The following is a 27,343-nucleotide window of genomic DNA, read 5'->3' as shown; positions in this document are numbered from 1 at the left end:
GAAATATAACGCTACAAGGACATGGCCTACATTTTAATTTCTTATGAGTCCTCTCTCCATTAATTTTGCAGACAAGGAAATTATATTTCCCGTCACTGCCACAGTACAGGACTAATTTGTTATGACTTCCCGATCCAGGCGATAATACTGTGCACAGGAACGGGCAGTGCCATCCAACAGAGTGCATGAAATAGTGAGGACTATGTCATTAGACTACTAATTTATCTAAGACCGGCAGGAAGTGGTTAAAAACTAATTATCTCCATGCAAATGCATGTGAATGCCATGTAAAAGCTTCTCTTCCTCCTCCAGTTTCTCTCTGATAGTATACATGAGGAAAAAACTGATTTTTTTTACAGAACAGAACCTAGTAAAATTTTTTGCTACAACAGATTTTTTCTATGTGCTCCAAGCACAGGATTGAGACCCAAACCGATGAGGTCCTGAAGATGCCACTAGGACCAGAAGTTGTCAGTAAGATCAGAATCTGGATGTTGGAACTGCTGTGGGGAATGCAATCAGCAGCAGAAGAATGCATGTAAGCAGAGATGTAACTTGAAGCTTCTGGGCCCTAATGCAAAATCTGCAACAGGCCGCCCACCTATAATGCTTTATTCATAGTACTGGGCTCCCTATATGGGGAAGAGAGGCTCCTGGGCCCGGGTGCAACCGCATCCCCCTGCATCCCCTATAGTTACTCCAGTGCATGTAATTATAAATCAGTTCTGCAAAATGGCATAAAAATCTAGATGTATATTTATAGTGGGTGATCCTGAAGTGGTTAAATATGGACTTAAGCATGGGATAAAACCGGATGACAGATTAACAGCATATCTGTGGACAAATTTAGGAAACTAAAACAGACTACAACAAGGATCTGTGATGGTAGCGACAAGGTATCCCTTCATCTGCCCAAATGGAATCAGCCACTGAAATATGGCACCTGCCCTGAAAGGCATGGCAGCGGCAGTAGAAAAGCCAAATCCAGGTCTAGGATGAACAAGTGACACTTATGATGGAATGCTGAGCCACAAAGTATTAGAGTACTAGACATGGACTATGGGGAAGCTGGGCACTAAATTTCTGGATACAGAACTGTTGAGCATAGAACTACTGAGCACGGGTTTACAGAACACTGGCCAGGAACATGAGAAATATAACTAGCATCCTTTGAAAAAAGGAGTTCGTTAAAATACCCTCACAGAAAAAACTGATAGGCTTCTCAGTATTCAACGCTAAATGACACTGTGCATGCACTGCCCAGTGCATCGTGTCATCGGGGGGTTACATTGAGTCTCTGGAGCATTATGACCAGGCTTCAAAGGATTCTTTTCATGATATTTTTTAACCAAATGATCAGCATTGACATCTGCCACCAGAAACTACTTCCTCTCCTCTGGTTCCTAACCATGACAATGTACAAGATCTTCTAAAGAATTATGAGCTCAACAGAAGTCTAAAATTTTGTTACTCTTAAATTGTACTTCGCCATAATCCATAACTGGTGGAGCAGAAACTCTGTCATGGATGAGAGGAAGGTATTTCTTAAGCAAGGATTTATGAAAACCATCAGTCATTTTAAAAGACTGTGGGATCTCCTGTCTAAATGATGACATTAATGATTTCTATGATTCTATTCGAACCAATTAACCTAGGTCCTAATTTAAAGAAGGGAGTTGAAGCTTAATATTTGGTATAGAGCCACATCTTCTACCCTACTGTAAAACTAGGACCTACAGACCTCTTTCTTTTGGCAGCTTTTTATATGCTGAAAATGATCACTTAATGTTCTTTTGGACCTCTTTCCATACTGCAGCAAAACAAGATGAAAATTTATTTTCTTCAGGCATATCAGAGACAAAAGCAAAAAAAAAGAACCAAAACAAGGGAGACAACCATTTTTGCAGAAGTATGGTAAAGTACTAGTTAATGCAAGATTATGGTTATTTAGTGCGAACTATGCCAAAGTCAAGAAAGATGCCCAAATGCTCCTGTTTAGCAGATACAAAACAATGCAAGTATTGTTCTAAACTTTGACTTTTTTTGGCTAAGATCTTAGCATTCGGAAACCTGGATAAAACAACAAGGTGACACATTTTACTAAAGCTATTGCCTACCACCCAAATAGTTGTATTTCCTTAAAAAGTAGTGAGATCTGCAATGAAATCCATTGACAAATGAGTCCAAGGAATTGGTAATGGTCATAACTTTCCCACCAGAAGAATTCAGGGAGACTTCAAACTGGTACAAACCTCACAAGCTTACACATAGCCATCTACATCACAATGGATAGATGCCTACCAAACCTCCTAAAATCAATTTACAGGAATTATTTATTCCAGGATGTCCTGCTAGAATTGAATAATGCATGTCTATGATTAACTTGAAGCAGTTAAATAGGCACAAATAATCTTTCCTTTGGAAAGTTATGAGGTGAAAGATCATGGGCCTCTTTTATTTGACCCTCTAAATCCAATAATGGGCAGAAACCATCACTTTAACTGCCTTGATAGGAGCTGGTGGCTCCTTCAGAGATTTGAAGGACAAAACATATAGACAGGACACTTGACTTTATATTCTTACTTCCAGGTTGATAGTTAACAACAAAATTAAAACAAGAAGAAGAAAGAACAAAGACCTCTGGACCTGTTTTAATTGTAATCTTTTAGTGGACTCCAAATAAACTAGATTTTTATAATCCATAATTACAGTAAAACCTCCTCAGGCAAATGTCTACACTCTTCGAATTCTCATTTTATGGCCAATAATTCCCTATCGCCAATGTCATAATTTTTGCTCTGTTGATGAGCACTTTCTGGAGAAAAATGCACAAGGATGCAAAATAAGAAGATTTACTGGGACCCAGAGAAAAATAAGACAAAGATCTTGTCAACAAATTAAACACCTGAGCAGCAGGAGACCACTTAGATTAGCTATTTTCTTGGTCATATCGATAGGGGGCTTAGCTATTTTCTGTAATAATTCAAAACTCCAAGAAAGCATTGAAGGGATTTTCAATTTTATAGCTGCACATTTAAAATCCTTGAGGACAAACAATGTAACTAAGAAAAAAAATATCTTGTAAGACAAAAAGACATTTTTATTTTTTAGCATACAAAGCATTTTTCCTTAGAATTTGCAAAGCCTGTAAAAGATGTTTTAAAGTACGGGATGATGAAAACTGATCATTATATCTTTAACCCGATCAGATAACCTGTGACAAAATTTGAATCTTTAGAACTATATTATTCTATGGAGTAAGATATGTCCAACATCAAAATATAGCACAATAATCTTCAACTGGTCATTTACCCTGCTGAAAAGTGCACCTCTTACTCTAAGCTAAAGCTAAATGGTCTGAATCTTCATTAAGGAGGCCAAAAGCACCAAAATAATTACCTACTGAAGTCAGTGCTGCCAAAGTCAGCAAGAGGGAGAACTCTCATGCCTAATAGTTCCCTGTAACACAGAAATTATAATATTAAATCTTTGAGCCTCATCCACTGAAGAATGTAGTCTTAATTTGAAATACAACTTGCTGGAATCCCAGAAAGCAATAAAATCTTGACATTCCATAGTGGAAGCATTTGCTGAGCACTTTTTCCCATTTGAGACATGTGGGTATTTATTCCCCCTACCATGTACCGTGGATAGGTGACACGGAGAGTTAATTAAAATTTGGAGCAAACCCTATAATAAGGACCTCAGCTCCTCCCCTTGTGTATTTTTAAAGACTACAAGAAGATGTAGAAAAAAAAACTTTTTAGGGAGGGTAGATATGTACTAATGTTAGGACTACTGAAAAGAAGAATAGGATAATAAACTCTGCCTTTCCTGGAAATTCTAACACATATGAGGATGTAGCATGATCCATTTAAGGTGGAAAATACTAGAACTAAAAACTGAATGAAGAGTCTTTTCTATAGAGAGGTTTATCTTTCACAAAAAGTATTTTGTGTGCTTCGTGATACTGCTCAGCAGATACTCTTAGGGCTCAGTCAGACGGGCGTTTTTTCGCGCGATTTGCGGATCGCATGACGGATGCGCATCCGCAAATCGCGTGACCGGTGCGCGCAAGTCGCCCGCAAATCGCCCAAAAATCTGCTCCTAGCCGCGTTTCATTAGAAACGGGCCCGGAGCTGTCCAGCGCAGTGCATTCAATGGAGACGGCAATACAGCCGTCTCCATTGAAAGCAATGCGCTGCGGGCGAGCCCGGGATGAATTGTCGGTAAGGGCTTAAATATATAAGCCCTTACCTGCAATTCATCCTAAAATGTGTTAAAATAAAAAACAATTGTATACTCACCTTCTGCCGGCAGCCGAAGCTCCGCGCGGCCGTCCTGCAGTGGGTGTGAAGGGGGTGTGAGTCAGACCTGCCCCCTGATTGGCTCAGCGCTGAGCCAATCAGAGGCATGCCTCACTCACACCCATTCATGAATTCATGAATGGATGTGAGTCAGACCTGCCCCTAAGGCAGCAGTCACTCACCCATTCATGAATTCATGAATGGGTGTGTGAGTGTTTTCAGCCTCTGATTGGTCAGGGCTGTGACCAATCAGAGGCAGATCATTCAGCAGGCGGGGATTTTAAAGCCCCGCCGGCTGAATAGTGCCGAGAAGCAGTTCAGGAGAACTGACAGCGGCCGCGGCTGGACTCCGGCTGCAGCGGAAAGGTGAGCCAATCAGAGGCAAGTCTGACTCACACCCCCTTCACACCCACTGGAGGCCGGCCGCTCTGAACTCCGGCTGCCGGGAGCAGGTGAGTATGTATATATTTTTTATTTTAACACTTTTCTGGATGAATTGCAGGGAAGGGCTTATATATTTAAGCCCTTCTTGACAATTCATCCCACACTCGCCCGCAGCGCATTGCTTTCAATGGAGTCGGCTGTATTGCCGGCTCCATTGAATGCAATGCGCTGGACAGCTCCAGCCCGTTTCTAATGAAACGCGGGTAGGAGCAGATTTTCGGGCGATTTTCGGGCACCGGTCACGCGATTTGCGCATGCGCATCCGTCATGCGATCCCTAAATCGCGCGAAAAAAAACGCCCGTCTGACTAAGGCCTAAAACATAACCTTTATTATCTTCAAATAAAACCACCCAACAAAAGAAAAAACATAATTAAAAAGTCAGCCCACATGAAAAGCCTAGAGCAACAGATATAAACTATCTCATCCTATCTGGACATATATATGTATTCCCTAAGTAGGCAGAGTCCATATAGGCTCTACTATAGAGCCGTGCTAAGTCACCTACTGCAGCTGGGAATCAAGCCAATAGAATAAAAGGTGGAAATCATGTTTAAAATTCAAAACTCCCCAACTTGTTTCGCTACTTAATGCAGCGTCCTCAGGTAAAACATACTGGGGCTATAAGTAAGGGATCTGTGAATAGATAACCTTTTTATGTCACAAGGGAGTAACTAAATTTCCCAAACTGCCAATCCCTGTGTTCCATGTCTAAATCACATTGTTATTGGACAAGGTGTTGAACTGACATATTGAAGGTGCAATCCCCTGCTTACGTATGCCAGTAATCGACCAATCCTTCACCAATGTTGGCGCTTGCTCAGCTATGCTGCTCTGCAAAACATTGCACAGCACAGACTTCAATCCCAAACAGCATGCATAGAAACAATACGGAGAGTTAGATTTTTTCTCAGTCAGCAGCATAAGAGATTACAAGCACGTGTGTAGTTCATATCAGGCACTTAGTAAAGGGATGTCTCTATATATACTGTACTGTATCTTGTAAGACATAAATGACACTAGGTAGAGAACATAATAGGATAAATCTTAAGGTTCCAGATGAATTAGTGTAACACTTTTGCAAATATATTCTTGCCACTGTGGAATGAATTTCTGAAGATCACTGTTATATCTCACAGATCATAACATTTAATACGCCACGATCATCAGAGTATCAGATAAAAGACAAAGGATCCCAATACAATTTGTCAAATATGGCATCTTGTCCGCCAGAGATAAAGAAGAAAGCAAAAGATTAGAATGGGTTCATGGATGCGGTGACATAAATGCAAGATTACTAAAGGAAGAGACCAGATGGATATTTAGTCTCAATTCCAGGAGTCCCACTGGCCTCAATGATGGTTTTTCCTTTTCGCATTCCATTTAAGATGTTGGCCTTTAAACACTGAGTTTTCATACTGACCCTCATTCTTATATCTTCTATTTGTCCTCATGGGGAGTGCTCATTGGCATCTGTTATATTATATCAGTGCCTCCAAATAAGTATGAAAAATGACAGCAATACCGTAGCGTTCAGCCATAGAACACTGCAGTCTTTGAGGCACGAAAACTCAAAAGGAATTAAAGCTGAACACCACAGCTAATAACTGTTATGGAGCAGATTTATGAAAGTGTTTAAACAGAAACTGTGTCTTTGATGTCCAAAAGAACCATTCACAGATTTGAAGCAGATAATTATGAACGCGGTGATACCGAATTTATGGTGGCTTTTTTTTTATATACTTAAAAAGGAAAGTGGGGTTTTAATTTTTTTTTATATACTTTTTGCTTTTTTTATACTTTTAAACTTTTTTATGCAAATCAGAAACCAGCTCCTCTGCAGTGGCTCCCACGCAAGGACTGTCTGCAAGCCACAACTGATGCACAGGAAAACTTTTTTAATTTTGGCCCACTAAGGGATTTGAATGTCATCACCTTTGATTGTTTCAACAATGCATTGCAATATTTCAGTATAGCATTTATTTTTATCCTTTACAGTTAGAAATAATTTCCCTCATAGACCATCATAGGTGGCAGATCCAGAGGCCATATTACAGCCTGCAGGTACCATAGCAACTCATCAAGACCCCATAATTACATCGGGTCTGATGGGTAACAGAGGGAGCTCCCTTCCTTTCTGTGTTTTACGTGCCGTGACCGCATTGGCCACAGCATGTAAAGGAATGAATGTCTGAGATCGAATGTTTCTCCAATCCATGCCATTAGAGCTGGTGCTCGGATGTCATTAAAAAGCCGAGCTTCCACTCCCCCTGACATAGGATACACATGCTATGTTTCTGATGCAGAGCTGTATAATACGTATGCACCAAAATAAAGCCTCTTGTTGATCACAATAAACCACACAATCGGTACTTCTTCAGCGATAATAATGACATTTAATAATTGAAATCCTATTACATGGATGCAAAAACTAGGGAAACATATATAGGGTAGCCACAAAAATTCCTATCCAGGGTGTGAAGCATGCTTGTTCTAGAACAAAATAAAGGCCCTTTTACATGGGTGACACTCTTTTAAATGACTGCACAAGCGCTGATGTCACCACTAAGCGCTAAGGTCATCAGCACTTGTGTAGAGCATTTAAACTGAAAGACTTGCCCCCGGCTCGCGGGCTTCTTGTCCACTTCTTGCTCCACCTCCTATGGGAAGCGTTGAGCGGGGAGCTGTCACACAGGATGAGAAGCCAGCGAGCCAACAAGGTTTTTTTAAGCTGACTGAAAAGTCAGCTTAAACAACTGCAAACGACAAGTGAGCAATTTTTTTCACATTGACACTGAACAATTATCACTCAAATTTGATTGTTTGAATAGATTTTGAGTGCAAATTTTTACGAGTAAACGGGCCATAACTGAAGGAAATTCATTTAAGGCAAATTAGCATAACAACCAAATAATTTCTAACTGTAAATAGTAAAGACAAATGGAGGAGTTGAAACAAAAGTAAGCTGTATTATCTTACAGAAAATGTTCAACAGGACCGCCGTCAGTGGCTATACAAGGATGTACATGACTGAGTGCTGTGGAAAGGATAGCATGTAGCATTTCTGCAGTCACCTTTTCACAAGTCATTTATATTCATCTCAGTGGAGCAACCTCCCAAGCTGCTGCTGGGTACCGATTGTAGACAGCTGCTTAGGCTGCATTCAGAAGGCCTTATGCGAGTCGTGCCCAAAATTCTTGGGTGCAACTTGCAGCAGACAGCACATAAAGACATGTGTGCTGTCCAATTTCCATGGACAGTGTGCATTGTATGTTCTATTCTTGATCATGGTACAGACTAGAATAAGATATACTGTAATTCTTTTGCACGTGAACCATTGGCCCATATGAAAACTCGCACATATGAATAGCCTTATAGGCCATAATGGGTCTATGTAATATCGCCGTTACTCCCTTTGCCTTTCAGTCCCAACATCTAATTCATCTCTCCCTCATTCTAGGTATCTGAAACTCCAACTCCAGATTGATCAAAATCATTCCCCTTTTCTAACAGCTATATGCTGGTAAGTCTTTAATGTAACCCCTGCTCTATCCACAACTGCAGAAATATGTTACAAGTACACATCTGTATATATGCCACATGAATTATACCTATTCCATTAATTTTCTCTATTATATAAATTAGAATAGATGACGAAACATACCTCAGACTTTGTTCTAGTTGACTGCTGTGACTATTGATTGCTGAATATCTATTGTTGTATATTGCATTTATTGAGAAAACCACATGAAATGAACCTGCAATATAATTTCCAACATGTCCTGAACTCTGTCTCAGTAATGTTTGATGCTATTTGTTCATGATCTATATCTCTTAGATAAAGGGAGAACAATTGGAAAGAACATCTCTCATTCCGAAGGGCCTATCCTGTACTGTATAAGGGCGGTTTTAGAGAGGCGTAGGCATAACTACACTCAAAGGTACAGCGTTTAGTTGCCCCTGAATGAGCGCTGAAGTTCGAAAATAACCACAGGAAGATAGATGCAGCCTGATCTTTCCCTCACGCAATATTCACTATGTGCAGGAAAGATAAGGCAGGTGCTATGTTTTCTAGGCCATACAATGAATGGCCAAGAAAAGAGCTAGTGAAATCAAAACCACTAAAATCCTATTGAAATCAGTGGTTTCATCGTGTCCAATTATACTGCCGTGATTATCACTGCCGCATAACGGGAGAAAAAAACATTAGTCTGAATCTGCCCTTAGACTGATAGCCCATTGATTTGAATAGGCACTGTGTAATGTGTAATTCCTCCTGTGGTGGTGTTGGAAGGAAATTAATACTTAGCATTGCTTAGCAGTGATCCATGAAAATAGATCCACACCTATTGACCTAAATGACTAGCTGTCGTCTGAGAAATCTGACCAGAATAGACCCATAGGCCTGCGGTAACAGATGCATGTCTGTATAGCCCCACTGGCTGCAATAGGTCAATGTGCTGTCTGTGTGAAGTTAGTTGGTAAGATAGACAGCACTCGGACATGAAAATTGTTTGTTTGAATAAGCCTTTAGTGTGGGGTTTCTCCACAGATTATGGCTGATTGCCAAAGCGCTAGCAAGGCGACACTTTGTCATCAGTTTATTGTCAAGGGACCCATCTAATAAATTAGGAAAATAGAAATTGTCTAAAGCAGACAACCCCTTTAACTTTTACACTCTCTGTTGGTCATTATTTGTTGCATTTGTGTCTTAGTTTTCCCTGATGATATTTTATTTTTACATTTGGTGTCACAGCAAAATTATCTAAAGACAGAACTCGTTCTATAATAAAACACAATTGCAATAGATCTGTACAAACATTGCCATTAAATTAATGAAGAACAAAGCACAATACAGCCACTGGGGTTGATTCACACAAGGCTGATTTATTGCAGACATTTCTGTGAATATTCAATACATCTAAATATTTATTAAAAAGAGAAAAGTAAATAGCAGGCAGCTGAGCAAAGCTCCTAATTATAACACTGCAGTCAAGTCCTCATCAAGTATGGTATCCGCAAAGTCAAACTACAGATAAAATAGAAATGTTTCTCTAAACCTCTGCGCAAATATACAAAACTATAAGATAAAACAACATAAAATACTTTTCACTTAGAATCATGTGACCCTGACAAGGGGGCCAGTGCACTAGAATTGTATTTCAATAGTAATTATAATAGATGAACCTCATATAGTCATACTGTTACTTATAGTGCAGATAGGGATTAGTTAGGGCTGCAGCAAATATTTTCTATGATGTGGTGAAGATCATACTGAGAAATGTTAACTTGTTATTATGATAAGGTCCTCTAATTACATTATACTATAATGCTGCAAATTCAATTTTCATGATGTGCCGGTTATATTAACAATTACTACATTTGTACCTTCAAAACTACCTATTGCAACCTTCTAAGGCAATATACATTGATCTGGAACCATTCTAAATTAGTTTTACATTGTACTGAGTGTTCATATAAATTTGTTAATTAGGTGCTCTCTGTGGAAGTTACATGTGAATAAGTGTAGAGACACGTGTAGAGCACAAGAGTGTAGAATATGTCATATTCATTCATGTAATTCAGCTTACAATTCAGGCATGGCAAATTGATATTTTATGGTCTTTATATGGATCAGGATTTCATTGTCTGCACCTGACATTCTCTGCTGGCAAAGTAATGTATTAATTTAATGAAATGAATTTGTGCAGCAGCTTTTTGTATATTAGGTTTTGATCTGCTGGAATGAATAAATTGTAATCATGTTTATAATTAAACCTAAAGATCTGTTTACATACACATACTTCATATTGTGGCTGTATGATTAGAATCCTATGTTTGCTTCATGTACTTCTATCTTTGACCCTCAGTTCATACCCTGGTTTTAATCATGTGGTTCCCTCTGGTCCTCATATGTGGTCCTGTCTGCCCTATGACACGTCTCCTGATTTTGTTTCATGACTCTGATCCTGGTCCTGCCCTCTGATATTACTCTTCATTCACTGCTCAGTCTAGATGCTTAGCATTTGTTATGTCCCAGTTGGATGCCAAAGAACTTCTTCTAGATCAGATGTAATAGTTGTCCAAAAAGGATGGGTATACACTCTGATATCTCAGAAAACTAAACAACCGATGACAAAACTAAATAAGGGTTGGGGGGGTGGGGGGGGGGGAGTAGGGAAGGAATTTCACCCTGATATACTAAAACAGGAAAAACCCTGCTAAAGGGAGCTGATCGCTTACATGAGGGCAGTCCCATGTCAGGAACCTGGGGACTTCCTAGACTGTTCCTAGACCAAAAGGGAGTGACAATAGATGTAATCTACAGAAAGCAGACGTAACACCACAAAAATAAATATGAACACCTGAGACTTATCTGACTGGAGGATGACACCATGGTGTTGTGAACCAGACCAAAACTTCATCAACACAGAGGAATAACCGGCACCCTCTGAGAGGAAGGGGAGGAATTTATATACTAGAAAAAGGTTGAGTGACCAACTGGGGTACCAGCTTACTATCGACCAAGCAAAGTAATGTTAATAAGTCAGCCTAGCAACAAACAATGGTGGGAAAGGATGGATGCTGTGGTTACATGGGCCAGACTGACATTATGATGTCAGCTCAAACTTTCTTCCATGTCATGCCGCTACACTGTTTTGGCCAACATGCCATGACAGCTTTGTTCTCAACATTGATTTAACGGATTTCAATCTTGGGTATGTCATATCCATGTCACCACATTGCCTTTATAGAAATCATCCAGTCCTTGCATTTAACTAAATGGCACCAGTAGTTTGGATTGTTCTGCCAGATGGTGATGAGGAGGCTATCATCACCATCTTTAGAGCCTCAAGAAACATTACCACTTTTTTATCATTGCTGATATGTAGTACAAAATGTTCTTGTCATTCAAGAACTAGCCAATAAACTTTGCACTGAAGTGCACACTTCAATGACCGCGAACATGAACAACAATCACTCTGTGTAAAAGTATACAAACAATAGTTGTTCTTACACTAGCAAATTGCTGTAGCAATTATTTCCAGTGACTATTTGAATGATAGTTGTCCTGCGTAAACCTACCCTAAGATAACAAGAAAGGAAAAGGAAAAGTGCCTACTGAGAATAGGGAAAAAAATTCTAATTGGTTTGATAATGTATAGATGTATCTACTATAACTAGGGATGAGCGAGTATACTCGCTAAGGCACTACTCGCTCGAGTACTGTGCCTTAGCCGAGTATCTCCCCGCTCGTCCCGAAAGATTCGGGTGCCGCCGCGGGGCGGGGAGCTGCGGGGGAGAGCAGGGAGGAACGGAGGGGAGATCTCTCTCTCCCTCTCTCCCGCCCGCTCTCCCCTGCTCCCCGCCGCAACTCACCTGTCAGCTGCGGCGGCCCCCAAATCTTTAGGGACGAGCAGGGAGATACTCGGCTGAGGCACATTACTCGAGCGAGTAGTGCCTTAGCGAGTATACTCGCTCATCCCTAACCATAACCTTTCCGCCGACTTTTTGATACAAATTTGATACATTCTCACACAGACACATACAGCATAAACAAGTTTATGGCTGAGTTTATTCTAATGCATCATTTTAAAAATGGATGTTGCACAGATGGCAGCTGTAGGAACATTAATAATCTCCTCAGTTTACTTAGTATGGAGCAGAAAAATGAATGATCATTTTTATTATGCTAATAATAAATGTGAACTATATGAAAGAAAAACTGTACCTGTTCCTATTGAAAGCATGCCTTATAATGAATATCTCTCAAGATGCCTGTCTAAAAATGGATGAAAATGGATGTTGGAATGTTACCAAAGTGTCTCATCCTTCCTGAATCCAATGTAGCGAATCACAATTTTCATTGTTGTTGAAGATGTTGCAAGATGCGTATTGATTTTTAGATAGGCCTGCCAGAACAATAACTTGTTGTGAATGCCTGCTGTGAAGAGCTCACAGTCTTATTTGGCACCTGAATCATAGTGACATATTCAAGGTTATATGGAGATTCTGTAGTAGAAATCACAACTTTTATGCCAAGCTGCAGACACAGATACTCAATTTCAAGGATCAATGAGGATCTTATAGAGAGTTTATGCACAGTCCATAACATATATGTTAATTTGACACTAAAAGTGTGTTGACCCCCTAATGACAGCCTTATAGTCCTTTTTACAGTGGCTGTTCAGGGTACTTCTGATACAATGTCTTTCCTCGCCTGCACTTCAATAGAAGACAGCAGCACTGTGTACATTGCATTCCCAATGTCTAGGCTGCTAATAACAGCCTTGGGCATAGGAGGTGATTGGAGATTAATAACATTTGTCTCCAATCTTTTTAACTCCTTAGGTGCTATGGTCATAGTGACAGCAGCATCCAAAGAGTTCGATAGTTGGCTAACAAAAATACATTATGTTACAGCAAGCTTTCGAACCTCTCAGGGTTCTTCCTCAAGCATAATGCTATTATGCCTGAGGAAGAACCCTGAGTAAGTCCAAAAGCTCGCTATAATATCATGTATTTTTGTTAGCCATTAAAAGGTATCATATCTACAAGATTACTTGGTTTCTCTTACTGAGAACACTCTGCTCTACTGGCTAACACGGTAGTAATATAGATAGAAAATGTCAAGTGATTTAAACCACTAGATAGTATGCATGTGCTATATAAATAAAGGTGATTATTATGAAACATAAGGAGAACATAAAATCCCATGCTGATGTTGTCAGATTTGAATCTAGGACCCAAGCACTGCAAAGCAACAAATGCTAGCTCCCCCCACCACTTTCCTTTAGTGGGTTTGGCTGGCACAAGCCACTAGAGGTTCAGGTTAACTCCGAACCAAACTTTTAGCAAAGTTCAATCTGACACAGGATTGGACTGGTTTGCCTCACTCAATAATAATAATAATCATGTAGCCTCCTCATTGGGGACACATTTAGAAAATCCTCCCTGGATACTAATTAATTTTAGTTAACTCTACAGAAGCTAGGAGTACACCTATGTAAAACGTATATTATTGTCAACTGAACTTTTGCTTAAGTTCTTTCTCTAGTGTATTATTCATCTAAGGTTATTTATTAAAATACCAATGACACTGGAAGATCATTCCAAATTCTTCTACATTTATCTTACTTATCTGTTTATTTATCTGTTAGCATTATGCTACAGATTAATTACACTTTTGCATAAATGATCACATATCTTTAGATTGTATTGTATATAAGGCATATTACTATACTGAGAATGCATGTTTTTTATGTTTCTTTAGTGGTTGTATTAAGCATAAGACTTCAACATTTTCTTATCCATACAAAATTTAACGAAACATACTGCAGGAAATATGGTTTTACATTTAACTGCCTCTACAGTATTATATCTATTGTTAACCCCAAGTGAAACATGAACAAAAATGTAAGAGAATGAAGACATTCCATAATTAATGTCCTATCAGCCTAGCAAGTCATTGTATGTTGATGGTCAACACAGTCTGAAAAATTAACTTATGGGCATCCACTTCGCCTTGTGGCAACTGACGCATTGTTTCTTCAATACATATAAAAGGACGCAACACCATGTCACAGTTCCCTGACTAATACCGGTATATAACATAATATCATGGATTATATACTGTAAAATCAACCATATTGTCCACTTTGGTAAATCATATATGAACTGCAAGTCCATGCAGGTTTCTTGCCAAGTCAGCAATAACAACTTATAACAATTCCATCTTCAAAATACAAATTATGAACTGTGTTTCTGCTATCACTGACAAATAAATCAGCACATACCACAATCACATTAACTAATATTTACACGGCCTTGACTTCAACAAGCATTTAAAAAAAACAAACTATGTCCAAAATACCATATAACAAGTAGGTTCAACATTCCAGGCTGTTATGTAACTCATATAGTATATAAATATCTTACCATGTTTATTGAAGACACTGGTCCAATGCTGTTAACATATATGTCCACATCGATAACTGTAGGCTTAACTATGAAAAATGAGACATACACATACATTACACATTGTAAATATATAGTGAAGACTGTAGTAGCCTATTTATTCAAAAGCTATAAAATTCTTCTTCTGCACATATACAACTCAAACTGTTAGTAGTATTACTACTGCTTACATTAAAAATGTAATTAGAAAAGTGTTACTGAAAATTATAGTATTATTGCAGTTTTATAATGTATTATTATTATTACTCTACTATTGTAAATGAGTACATCAGATTATGTAACTATAATGTTAAGATTTGGTCCACAAATCTTGTTGATGTTGATGAATATAGCTTTTCTATAGATCAAGCTCTACATATGTGAGACTATTTAATGAAGATTTAATGAACGTTAACACTAAATGTCCTTTATATTATACCAGCAACGATAGTGTGTTTCTTAAAGGTTAGAGTTTATTGAGAAAATTCATGATTTTATTTAGTACACTTTCAGGGCTCAGTCACACGGGCGCATCGGCATCCGTACACTGGCGCCGATGCGCCCGTGTGACTGCAGCCAGCAGACAGACGTACCTGAAGACGGCCGTCTCTCTACAGCGCCGGGAGGAAGAACATGTGACTGGCTCCATTGCTGGTCATGTGTTCTATGATCAGCGCTGGAGAGAGATGTCCGTCTTCAGGTACGGCCGTCTTCTAACTGTCAGTCACACGGGCGCATCGACGCCAGAGTATGGGTGCCGATGTGGCTGTGTGACTGAGCCCTCAGGCATTCATTCTGAGGTACACTGTATTTTTATGTTTAATAGTTATGGAAAAGATAAAATATAAAACTCTAATTAAAGCTGAGGAAATCTTTAAAAAAATCTTCCTCCTTGATTTTTCTAAATTGCTAATTATTTCAATTTGCAGACAAAATCTTTAACCTGGTGTATTCATTAAACCATGTCTGCAGAAGAGCGAATGCTTTCTCCAAACTACAAATAACTACCATCTCTACTTAACAGTTTTATTATTTCAGACTCACATACTTGATACAGAGTATATTAACTGTAAAGAAGCTAAAGTACTGGATGATAATAGGAAGTAAGGAACAAAAGGAAGAAAGTGAAAAATAAAAGTAATCTAACGTAACCTCTGAGAAGTTTTAAGGAGTCGAAAATTTGAATTTGTCTTTACACTTTTTTTTTTTTTTTGCAACTTTGCATTTGAAACCTTTAAACTAAAAATGTGTATAAAAGCAAATATAATTACAATGTTGTCCCACATACAAACATTACAATAATTTAATATTGTACTCTTACTGGAAATATGATTACTACAGCACTTTCAAACATTGTAAATACTGATTTTCTTTTTTCAGCAAAGTGGAAATGTAATATTTGATTGGATGAAAAGAACAGTGCCATTTATCTAACAAGCAACAAACAGAAAGCCTGTTTCAGGCAATCACATTTTAAAATATGGGTTATAAAACTTTAAAAATGTTGGTTACAAAAGCACAAGAATGTCAATATCATTGATTTATGTCCAGATCCAGCCCAGCTAAGGCTGGGAAGGGAATGGGGTGAACGTTGTTATGACCAATAATAGTCATGCTAATTGACGGGCCATTTTTTTCTGCTCTGATCCCTTACTCCTTGTGTTTTGCACCCTAACATGATTTGTCTATGGTTATAATGTATATGATAAAACAACACCTTCATCTATGTAACGGTCAAAGAGTTATTTCATTCACTATGTATTTATACATGGATACAATATGCCTAAAATTATCATTACAAAATTGTGTACTATTAAAAGATATTGTTTTCATAAAACTTAAATTCTTAGCATCATTAATAAATAGAACCCAAACTTTTTAGTTTTCATTACACACTTTTCAAAAAATTTGTTGCTGACAGTTTTTGGAGAAAATGTGAAAATAGAGCAAACACATGCACCTTATCTATAGCTGTTATCCTTTTTACATGATCACTAGCAGTTTTATATTTAAGGATTGGAACTAATTTATTACAAATGTGTAAAATGTATAAAGTATCTGCTATGTTTTCTAGTAAAAAGCAGCTTGCCTAAAACATTTTAGACAAGTCATACAGTGTAGAAAAGTTTTCTAAACAGCAGTACTTGTGCCAAGTTGACAATGGTTCATGCAATGGTCAGAAAAATGACACCTTTTGCAAATTCACTATAGCTCTGTATGTCCCCACTGATGCTTCTGTTTGGTATGATTATCGAAGTATTCTCTCATAGAAACAACAATCAACAAAACAATAAGAAGCAATATTACCATAACATGGCCTTTGATGGAACATGCATATGAATATCAGAAGCATGTAGAAATATAGTATGGTCCCATAAATATTTGCGTAATATCTTAGAGTGCATTATTGTGAGATATACTTGGGTCAGGAAAGCTATTGTTTCTCCTTTGGGATATCACCTAGAAGGTTTAAGGAGACTTATAGAGCCATGCATGGTCCTTTGAGAAATATGCAAATAGGAAGATGGAATAATGCCTCTACAGCACCACTTATTGGAAGGTAGTATTCCTGCACGTCAATGTCAGACCTTTTAACAAGTCTTGTGACACTGACTGGAAATTTGTTACCTTTCCTGACCCATGTCTATAGGTCTCTCACTAGACAAGCCAGCAAACCTACTGTACACTGATGAAGAAAAAAGACCCTGAAATGGCTGTCTGTGTATGGTTTATCTTTTTCTTCTGGAGAAGACTCTGGCTTTGGCTCAAATTTCTAGTCTTTGTTAAAAGGCTTGTTAAAAAGTCTGACATTGACTTACAGGAATGCTGCCTTCCAATATGTGGTGTTGTAGTGGCATTCTTTTATATTGCGACATTTACTGTCACAGTTGCTTTTTATAGCTTTGTAGCTGAATGATATGCAAATATACGTATTATTTCAACAGAATGGATGAAACAATGCAGTTACTAGAATCCTCTGGAACGGTTTATGTTGTGTCAAACAATTAAAAAATTAGGTCAAAATGACACATATTAAATGTTGCTTGCAACAGTAGAAATTGGAAAGCTGTCTACTACAACTTATAAGCAAGTTAGGCGATATCTGCAAAAAAAATAAATAGGAAATACCACAACATAGCTAAAGAATATGGCTAACCCAACAAAATTACTTTATTTTTGATAACTTCTTCTTTGTATAATTTAGAAAAATGTATATATTTTGAATGTGTGCATCTGAAAATAAATAAGAAATTACACTGTTAGCAACAAATTCAGCAAGTACAGTCTGAGCAGCATGACATTTCTTTATTAGTTTTATTATGAAAATGCAAGCAAGTGAATTACTAGCAGTAGTTTAGTTGTAAATGGAGAAAGATTTAGGCTGTCTTGTAGGTAAAGATAACAGAAGAGAGGATTTGTACTCTGCCTTGCATATAAAGATAAGGCCACTTTATGCATAAACTAAGTTTTTGATTTAGTGAAAAAAGACTGATAGATTATTTCCTGACCAGTCATATGAAACTTGGTCATAAGACGTAGAACTGTGTATAACAAGCAATTCTAAAAACTGATTCATGGCTGAATAATAAGAGCTGAAACATTTATGTGAAAAGTCATAAATTGCTAGAATGAACTGACTACTAATGAGAAAATGATTAAATGCACTGACAAATAGTAAATATCAGATATTTTTGGTTTAAAATTGAAGCAGACAAATCAAAATCTGGCCAATCAGTATTCATATCAGGCTGAAGATTATTTTTCATGCATGTAAATAATGTACCTGTGGATAATTTATCACTATAATTGCCATAACAATGAAATATGTGCCTAACATATTTTAAAGAAAATGCATAAAATCTCAAGAAAAAAAATCCAAGAATATAAAAATGACATAATTTTTGTAAAATACCAGTCATACAAAGCTAAGTAAATTTGAATGCATTCAGGTTGGTTTAACATCAGTGGTTAAACATATATTACTACCTTCCTTAAAGAAAAAAGGCAAAGGTTTGTTTAAAGACTATGGAATATGGAAACCTTTGTGTTTGAAAAATCAATACACACATATCTTACTAAGGGCTCAGTCACACGGGCGCATCGGCACCCGTACACCGGTGCCGATGCGCCCGTGTGACTGCAGGAAGGAGACGGATGTACCTAAAGACGGCCGTCTCTCTACAGCGCCGGAGGAAAGAACACATGACCGGCAATGAAGCCGGTCACATGTTCTTTCCTCCGGCGCTGCAGAGAGATGGCTGTCTTCAGGTTTGTCCGTCTACTGGTGTCAGTCACATGGGCGCATCGGCGCGGGTGTACGGGTGCCGATGCGCCTGTGTGACTAAGGCCTAAGTCTCTGTTGAAAAAAAGATGCACTTATCTATTTTTTGCATTGAGTTTTCATTCTCGTGCATTTAGAAACCCTTATACTCAGTTTACAGGCTTTTCTACATTCAGGTTTTTTGGCTAGTAGGTGTACCCAGCACTGACCGGCTCCTGCACAAGCTCAGCTCCCCCTCCTCTCTCCTCTTTTAGAGGTTGTGTAGCATAACTCCCACTTAATATTGCACAGCTCTCTCTAATCCTCTTTTTTGAGTAACGTATGGGCTGTGGGTATGCACATCATTGCTAAGCAATGGCGTGGGAAATACAAGCAAAAAAACCCAAAACCTGTACTGCGCATGACTGCCTGTGAGACTCTGTGGTCATCTCAATACAGGTTAGTACTGTACACAGGGTCACTGGTCATTGTGAGTCCGGCCTTTCTCTGGACAGGAGTCAGAATCATCAAAGGAGTGAAAAGGAGCATGGGCTCTATTATTCTTGTCAGCTAGCCTGTGCATAAATATGAAAGCACAACATGTAACAATAGGTCTCCTTTTGACTTGATGATAGAATGCTTAGCCTCATCCAGCAGATGTCACCATTCTTCTGAAGCAGACTTCACTGTCAGCAGTTACTGATCTCCAATAGCATGATTTGATTCTGCTATAGAGATGTTTTTTTAGAGAGGAAGGCATATGGATTGGGTTTTCCGTTGGATGATTTTAAGACAAGTTGGCTCCTACAACCACTAAAGAGCCATCTAATTAAAAAAGGAAAGGGCTGAGACTGTCCAGATTAGAAAGCACTGAAACAGACACAAGCATGCTTTGAGTTGTTTGAAGGCATGAACTGCCACTTAAGGCCTAAAACAACTATTGGCACTTGTATGTGTGACAGTTGTAAAGTGAAAAAAGTTTGGTATCATGTTAGCCAGTAGAACAAAATGTGATTCTTCTCAGTGAGAAATACCAAGAAATTTTGTAGATATGTCACCTGTTAATAGCGAGCTTCAGACCTGTTAGGGTTCTTCCTCAGGCATAATAAAATAGATCCGAAGAGGCATGTATATATATATATATATATATATATATATATATATATATATATATATGCCTCTTCGGATCTATTTAATTATGCCTGAGGAAGAACCCCGAGAGGTTCGAAAGCTTGCTATAACATCATGTATTTTTCAATGGTATCATATCTACAAGATTACTTGGTTTCTCTTGCTAGGAACATTCAGAGTGGTAAAAGGCACTACCAAAGAAAATGTATTTTGTTTGTAATTGTTGGTATTACTTAGAAAATCCTAGAAGCATTGTTGTATTTTCAAACCTATAGGAAGTGGTCAGCAAAGAATAGAAAAAATCTTGTCTGGATCCATCTCCAGACCTTACAGAGCATGTCCCATGAAAAATATTGTTAAGAGAATGTTCACACATAGCTGAACTGGTGTGGATTTTCCACAGCGAAAAATCCATACCATAAACCGTGTCAAAATGCAGATTTAAAAGGGTGAAATCTGTTGTGGATCTTCATCAAAATCCATGTCAAAATCTGCACTAAATGATGTAGATCGAGCCCATAATTCTAAACATTTTTTGCCTTTATATTTAAAAAAAATGTTTACATCCTCAGATATTCCAGGACTAATGTTAGAATATTGTCACTTGTTGTTTGTATTCTGTATTGACCTCAGTAAATATTCCAAAGTGGTCATACATGCTTAATCTTGCTTCTCTCTCTGCTCCCACTGGGTATGTGGAGGGATTCCTTGTGTGGTGAGCGGCTGCTTCTGAAGCTGCAGCATCTTCCTTGACGTCAGTAGAGATGCTGAGCAAGTGATAAGAGAGTGAGACAGTGTTACTGCAGAGAAGCAAGACTATGTGGAACCACATTGGAATATTTACTGAAGTGGACAGCACAAAAAAGGCTTTCCAATAGAAATAGAGGGTGGAGCTATTCTAGCATTATTCCCAGAATATCTGGGGATAGATTTTTTTAATAAGTGTAAATACAAAAATTGCTTATTATTATGGGCTTAATATAACTAGAATTATTTGGAAATTATAGTACCAGTGTTTCTGGTGCTGCAATGTAGCAGAGCACAGCTCTGATACGTGCACATCACACACACAGCTTTGCTATGTAGCTTTCGCATATGAGCTACATGTGTTTTAAGAACTTCAGCTGGTGGCTGAGGTACAAAATTGTGGCTTGTTGCTATGTCATGTAAGCTGCATTAGCTTCATGGTGGTGTTGAACCCTCTGTGTTGACATGTTTGCATGACAGCAATGGTTTGTTCCAACATTGGACAATGGTTGACGATCAGATGAAAGCTCGACTGGTTTTGGTGGCATTAGCACTTGAGATGACATGATATCCTGTTCAGGAGAAGACAGAGGTGAAGGACTATGCTTCCAATTTCTTGGTCAATATGCACTGCCAGCTATGTATGTGTAAAATACCTGTGGTAACGTCACCGTCATGTGATCAGAGAGCAGAGCTAAGAGATGGTATGTGTAAATTTGTGAGGTGTTATTTATTGGAGCTGTGCAGCAGTCTGACCACCAGGTACAAACTGGCAGATTGAGTATTGCTGTATCCATAGCAACTGAGGCTGCAGGGGTTTGTGGGGGATGTAGTCTGCCCATAATTCCTCACTCACTACAAAAGGAGGATAAAGGATCTGTGATTATGTCACGGTTATGTGATCAGGAGGTGGAGCTAAGAGATGGTAATAACTGACATCATCACAGGTGCTGTCAGGCTGTGCAAGCAACTTACACGTCACAAACACAAATTGGACGGACAAGTGGTCATTAGTAGTTTGATTAATTCTTGTGTAGACACTGTGAGACTAAGCAAATATATTCTTGTTTGCAAAAAAGATCTTTGGGGAAGATGAAAATGTTATCTAGGTAGGCTCTAATCAAGAATGTCACAAAGCACTTCATTGATGAAATGTTGGAAGACAGATGGAACTTTACCAGGGCCCAAACGTCACGAACATGTATTTGTAATATCCATCATGGGTGTTAAAGTCCATCTTCCACTCATCACCTTTATTAATATGGACCAGATTATAAAATCTCCAAAGACACTATTGAATGAAGATGGTAGCTCTATTTAACTGGTTGACAAGTTCAGAGATGAGAGGGAGAAGATAATAGTCCTTCACTGTGATGTGATATTGTTTAGGCCTCTATAGTCTATGCAGTTGCTCAAAGACCCAAACTTCCTCACAAAAGAAAAGGCCTGTTCCAGCTGGGGTCAAGGATGTATGAATGAAGCCCATATGCAAGTTTTCATGAATATAGGTGTACATTGGCTTTGTATCCAATGAAAGTGTGTGAATCTAGAGGGCACTGGAGAGCAACCTAAATCAGAGTTCAAAAGGACTTTGACCACACTTATCTCTGGACAATTCCAGAGAGAGAGAGAGATGGAAAGTACTGTTTGTGTCCTGCAGATGTCCTGTGGAACAGTTAGAAACAGACAGATCGTCTATTCCAAGACTACAGGTCTACTGATAGGACCTGACTAAGCACAGGGAGAGCCATTGTGGTGAGGAGAGACCTCCATAAATGTTATTTAGCCTTGGACATTTGTTAGGGTTCAAGAAGGGAGGTAGTGCCCTATGAGTGGGCTAGGCTATTTTGTTTTCATACTGGCAATCATTTAAATGCTGAATAAAGCAGTTTTGTTTTGGATTGCTATTTGCTTCTATGCTTTTTCTAAGTAACTTCATGCCACAAACATCCCCTTAACGTCTAGGAAACTGCTACCTTTGCTGCTAAATTACACCATGCATAATACCAGTAATTAGAAGGGGAAAACTCAACACCAAGAAGGATCTTGTCTGAGCAGGAGATTAGTAACACAGTCATAGATGCAAGGACCTAGAAGTGCCTGTTTTCAGTTTTAAGAAATTTTCAACAAAATCAGATTACTGCACAGGGAGTCCAGGAGAAGCCCCTAGCAAGAGAAGAGGCTTAGAAGCAGGCAGAGAAGCAACTTGAAAGCATCATAGGAAACAGACGGAACACCAGCACTTCCAGTAGCAGGATTTTGTAGATGCAGTAAATACAATTCTATTAAAACCTGCAGGGTGATCGATAGTAGAACCAAAAAAGAAACTTCTTCACAATGTAGCAGACCAATCTACAAATGAATATGTGATGTGCAGGAGTGTATCAGACCTTATTCAATGGGGTCACCCTTCACAGATATTAGACAAAGTGGTGTATTCAAAGAAAACAAAGAGACCTGCAATCTTTAGGACCAAATTATTATCCAAGAAGTTCCCTGCTGTTCTGGAGTCAAAGAAAGCTTCAGCATTAGAAGAGATTTTAAAAGCAAGGAGAATCACAAAAAATAAACTGAGACATAACCAGTACTTTTGGATACAATTTGATTCTCTTTATTCGTGTCTCTAAAATAGACAACAGTGAGCGTAAAGGAATTTTCTGAGATAGTTAAAAAAAGAAAGTCTGCTAACCATCCTGAAAAATAATAATGGAATATAAACAGTCACCTGTCCCAGATCCTTGGAGCTCCAACATTCTCTGTGTACATCTTGTAGTCATCCTGTACACGGAATGCCACAGACTGACTGCAGCCAATCATTGGCTTCAGTGGTGCACCTTCTCTTAAGCCATTTTTGCCAGAAGTAGATGTCCAATCCAATGGAGAAGAAATCTCTTGCCAGGTTAGTTCTTTTTATAGGGTCTATAAGTTCCTCCCATAAAGCAGACACCAAATGTTGCTCTTCCAGCTAAGTCTAAAGCCAAAGTACAGAATTTGATGGCATAGCCCAGTGGAAGAAGGTCCTTCCTAAAGTAAAACATTGCAGAATCAGCAGTTGGCTGTGTGCCCAGTTTTCTCAGATACATCGTGGAAGGTTACCAGGACACTGTAGTGAAGAAAAAGGTGATAAATTCCTAGAAAGGTGCAGCTCAGGTGATGCCAGAGAGCATTGAAATCAAATGATTAATTTGGGTCTGATTGAAGAGTAACTAATCAACACAGAGTTCAAAATGGATGGAATGCTGCTTAAAAAACAAGTTTTAGGATTCCTATAAAATCCCTAAGGAGCTGCAAGATGTTGAATGGATCCAATAGCAAAGCTCGAGAAATGTCTGGAGCAGCAGCGAGTACTATTAGAGGAACATCAGGTGCCATCTGGAGTACAAGTAGGTAGGAGGAAATCCTCTGAAGAAATCGAATAATCTCTTGCTGATACTTTCCTTGTTGTACAGTTTAATTTTTTTGATCATAAACATCCGCTGGTAGAGCAATTATTTGAGCAGTGTGGTTTAGTTTCATGGCAGAACTGTGTTGTTAGGTATAAGTACCTACCTTGAAAAGTGGAACCTTGACACTGCAACCAGTCTGCTACTAACTAATGGGAGGTGTAGAGTCTAAGGGATCCTTCCTTTCTTCACCAGAAACCCCCACAAGTAAGTTTGGACCGAGACAGGTAGATCCCAGGCAGAGAAGCAAAAGTGGCCATGGAAAAAAATTACAAAGTGGCCCCATATTGTAGGTAGGGCAAAATCAAGTAGGCAGAGATCAACAAACTGTCTGCCACAGGAATGAAGGTGGTAGGAAGCAATAAGTCTATGCAGCATGTATTTTGAAGCACAAAACATATTAGGACTGGAGGTATATTTTAAGGCTCGTTCACAGGAGGGGGTTCTGCGCACATTAGTGACACGTGAAAAGATCCTGTCTAAATAAAACCAATGGTTTCCTATAGAAGCATTCACTAAAAGGAATCTTAGATGCGCAAAACGTTTGCACCTGCAAAAGATAGAACATGCGAGTGCAAACTCGTATGTCGGCTCTGAGGTGCAATATCATGGTCGATAGCAGCTCCACAAAGCTACAGACCATATGAGTGATCATAGTATTGTTATATGCAGTGATCACAGGTGACATTGTCTCTGACTGGAGTTGTTGACTTTCCCTTTTCTTCTTCATCTGGCCCTGACCATCATGACAACCTAGCTCAGTCACAACTTGTCTCTACAGGATTTGACACAGAAATCCAATTTTGCTGCAGCCCGGCTTGATTTTCCATGCTTATACATAATCTCCTCATTTATAGTTCCCCATATATATATAAGGACAGCTGTGGTGGCCCACACAGTAATAATATTCTTCATTTTTGTGTTCTGTGTAGGCTCCACACAGAAAGTGCCACCTTTAGTACCCCAAACACAGTAAAAGTGCCCCAATCAATAATAGTTACCATCATAGAATCTCAGTAATTATGCCCCTCACATGCCTGCACTCAGTAATAATTCCTCTCATGGGTCCCTACTTGGTAATAATGCCTAAACAGAAATGCTGTGTGTTGTAGCGAGTAATGATTAAAGGAATCATAGAACTTTCCATGTCCTTAAATTTTTTCGCCAATGGTTTTTGGAGTTGTGCTCTGTAACGCCAACTGCACTAAGTTTTTTGGGTATCCCTTTTCTTTGAACCATTTTGTCAGGATTTCAGATAGTTCAATAAATTTAGGCATCATGATCAACCATTATGGAATCAACAACTTGATAGCACCACACCCTTTTTTAAAATTATCCTAATACCTTTTCAGGCATCATGGAGTAATTGGCCATTTGGAAATACAGTTCCACTTTCTTGTTCACTCTGTTAAAAATATATACTTTTTATCCCTATTCTTCTTACACTTCAAAACCCATTGTTTTATGGTTTCACGTTGTTGAACTGTTTTACTTTTTCAATGAACCCTGCATACTGAGCTTTTGTCCATGATGATATTATGTTATTATTATAAGAATATTATGGTATGACTGTATTAATTTTATTTACATTACATGCTCTCCTTTAGACCCAGTTTCCCTCCCCACTTTCTGCCTCCTTTTTCCTGTAGAACAAACCAGCATAGGTATTCAATTCATTTAACACAGAATATATACTCTTTTATATATTTTTTATTTTTCATTTATTTAATCTTTATTTCAATCACCATTCCTTTGATGTGAATAGTAAGAATATCTGTAACTTTTACATTGCATTTGCTGATACTGTTTGGTCACCTCCAATTTCCTTCATCCCTATATACACTTCAAGTAAGCTTCTAGGCGTGATTTTTTTTTCCTTTCCTTTCTCCCCTACTTGTAAAGGTGAGTATGTGTTTTTTATTTTATTTTAGTGAATTAAACCAGATACATTTAAAAAAAAATCTGTCCCTTCTTCGGCATGAGGACCCGACCGGCCCACCGGGAATTTTCCCAATGCGTTCAATGGCCAATTCGTCCCTGGCCCCAGGTCATAATTGGCAGCAGAACATGGAATTTTGGGATTAGAGAGTAATCAGTCAAAACCGTGGGTCAGAATCAGGAGGTCAATCATAAACAACAAATTCAGAAGACTTAACATAGCTGGAGTCAGGAGTCTAGGCCAGAATTCAAACTGAAAAGGTAAATTGAAGGCTGCAAATTCAAGGGGCAACACAAGAGAAAGAGTCCAACATGGGCAATAATAGAATAAGTGCAGGCTAGGAACAGAAAGCTATTCTCAAGCTAGAGTCAGCAGGTCCTTGCATGTTTAAATAGACTGCCATAATTAATTTGCATCCAGTTGTCCTGGCGATTGAAAACTCAGCATTGTGAAATCATTACCAAGCACCTGGTGGCCATGGCAGGAAGTGCTCTGGAATAAATTTAATGACAAAAATACATACCCTTGAAATCTGATGTTTTATAAAAAGGCTAGCTACACGCAAGCGTAAAAAGAATTGTGTGCACCTCCTTTCAACATATTTGCAGACTGAGGACTTATTCAGACGGGCGTATATTGATCGAGTTTTCACGCCCGGCCTATATACGCTGCCCCTCACTGTGCACTGAGCTCTGCACTGTGAGGGGCAGCGCATATAGGCCGGGTACACTGCACTCTGCTAGTGCACAGAGCTCCCGCCCCCTCTCCACCCTTCACCATTGTTTACAATGGGAGGGGTGGAACGAGGGCGGAGCTAAGTTTCACCCCTGCCCCCTCCCATTACAAACTGTGGCGAGAGAGGGCAGCGAGTGGGTGGCAGCGCAGTGCACTAGCTCCTGGCCCATCCCATCTCCTTCCCTTGCAGAGAGGGGTAGCGTTTATTGGCTGGGCATGAAAACCTGACCGATATACGCCCATCTAAATAAAACAAAAACACAGATTGAAATGACTATTTAGTTCCAGAAGTGTTCTAATTGCAGCAGAATTTCATGCATCTCCTTGCTTTGTGCATTTGCGCAACCCCCTCTTTCTTGATTGACTTTTGTGGGGATCTT

At 38.8% G+C, this 27,343-nt stretch overlaps 1 protein-coding gene across 1 annotated transcript in view; it reads right to left on the bottom strand.

Annotated features, from left to right (window-relative positions):
- GABRG3 (gamma-aminobutyric acid type A receptor subunit gamma3) overlaps positions 1-27,343 on the bottom strand; it is a 489,714-nt gene that overhangs the window by 425,258 nt on the left and 37,113 nt on the right. The window contains exon 3 of the mRNA XM_066579283.1: positions 14,690-14,757. Coding sequence (XP_066435380.1) covers positions 14,690-14,757 — 68 coding nt within the window. The remainder of the gene's footprint in view (positions 1-14,689; positions 14,758-27,343) is intronic.

Source organism: Eleutherodactylus coqui, chromosome 1, assembly GCF_035609145.1.
Source record: "Eleutherodactylus coqui strain aEleCoq1 chromosome 1, aEleCoq1.hap1, whole genome shotgun sequence".
NCBI lineage: Eukaryota > Metazoa > Chordata > Amphibia > Anura > Eleutherodactylidae > Eleutherodactylus > Eleutherodactylus coqui.
This window is presented reverse-complemented; position numbering and strand designations above follow the sequence as displayed.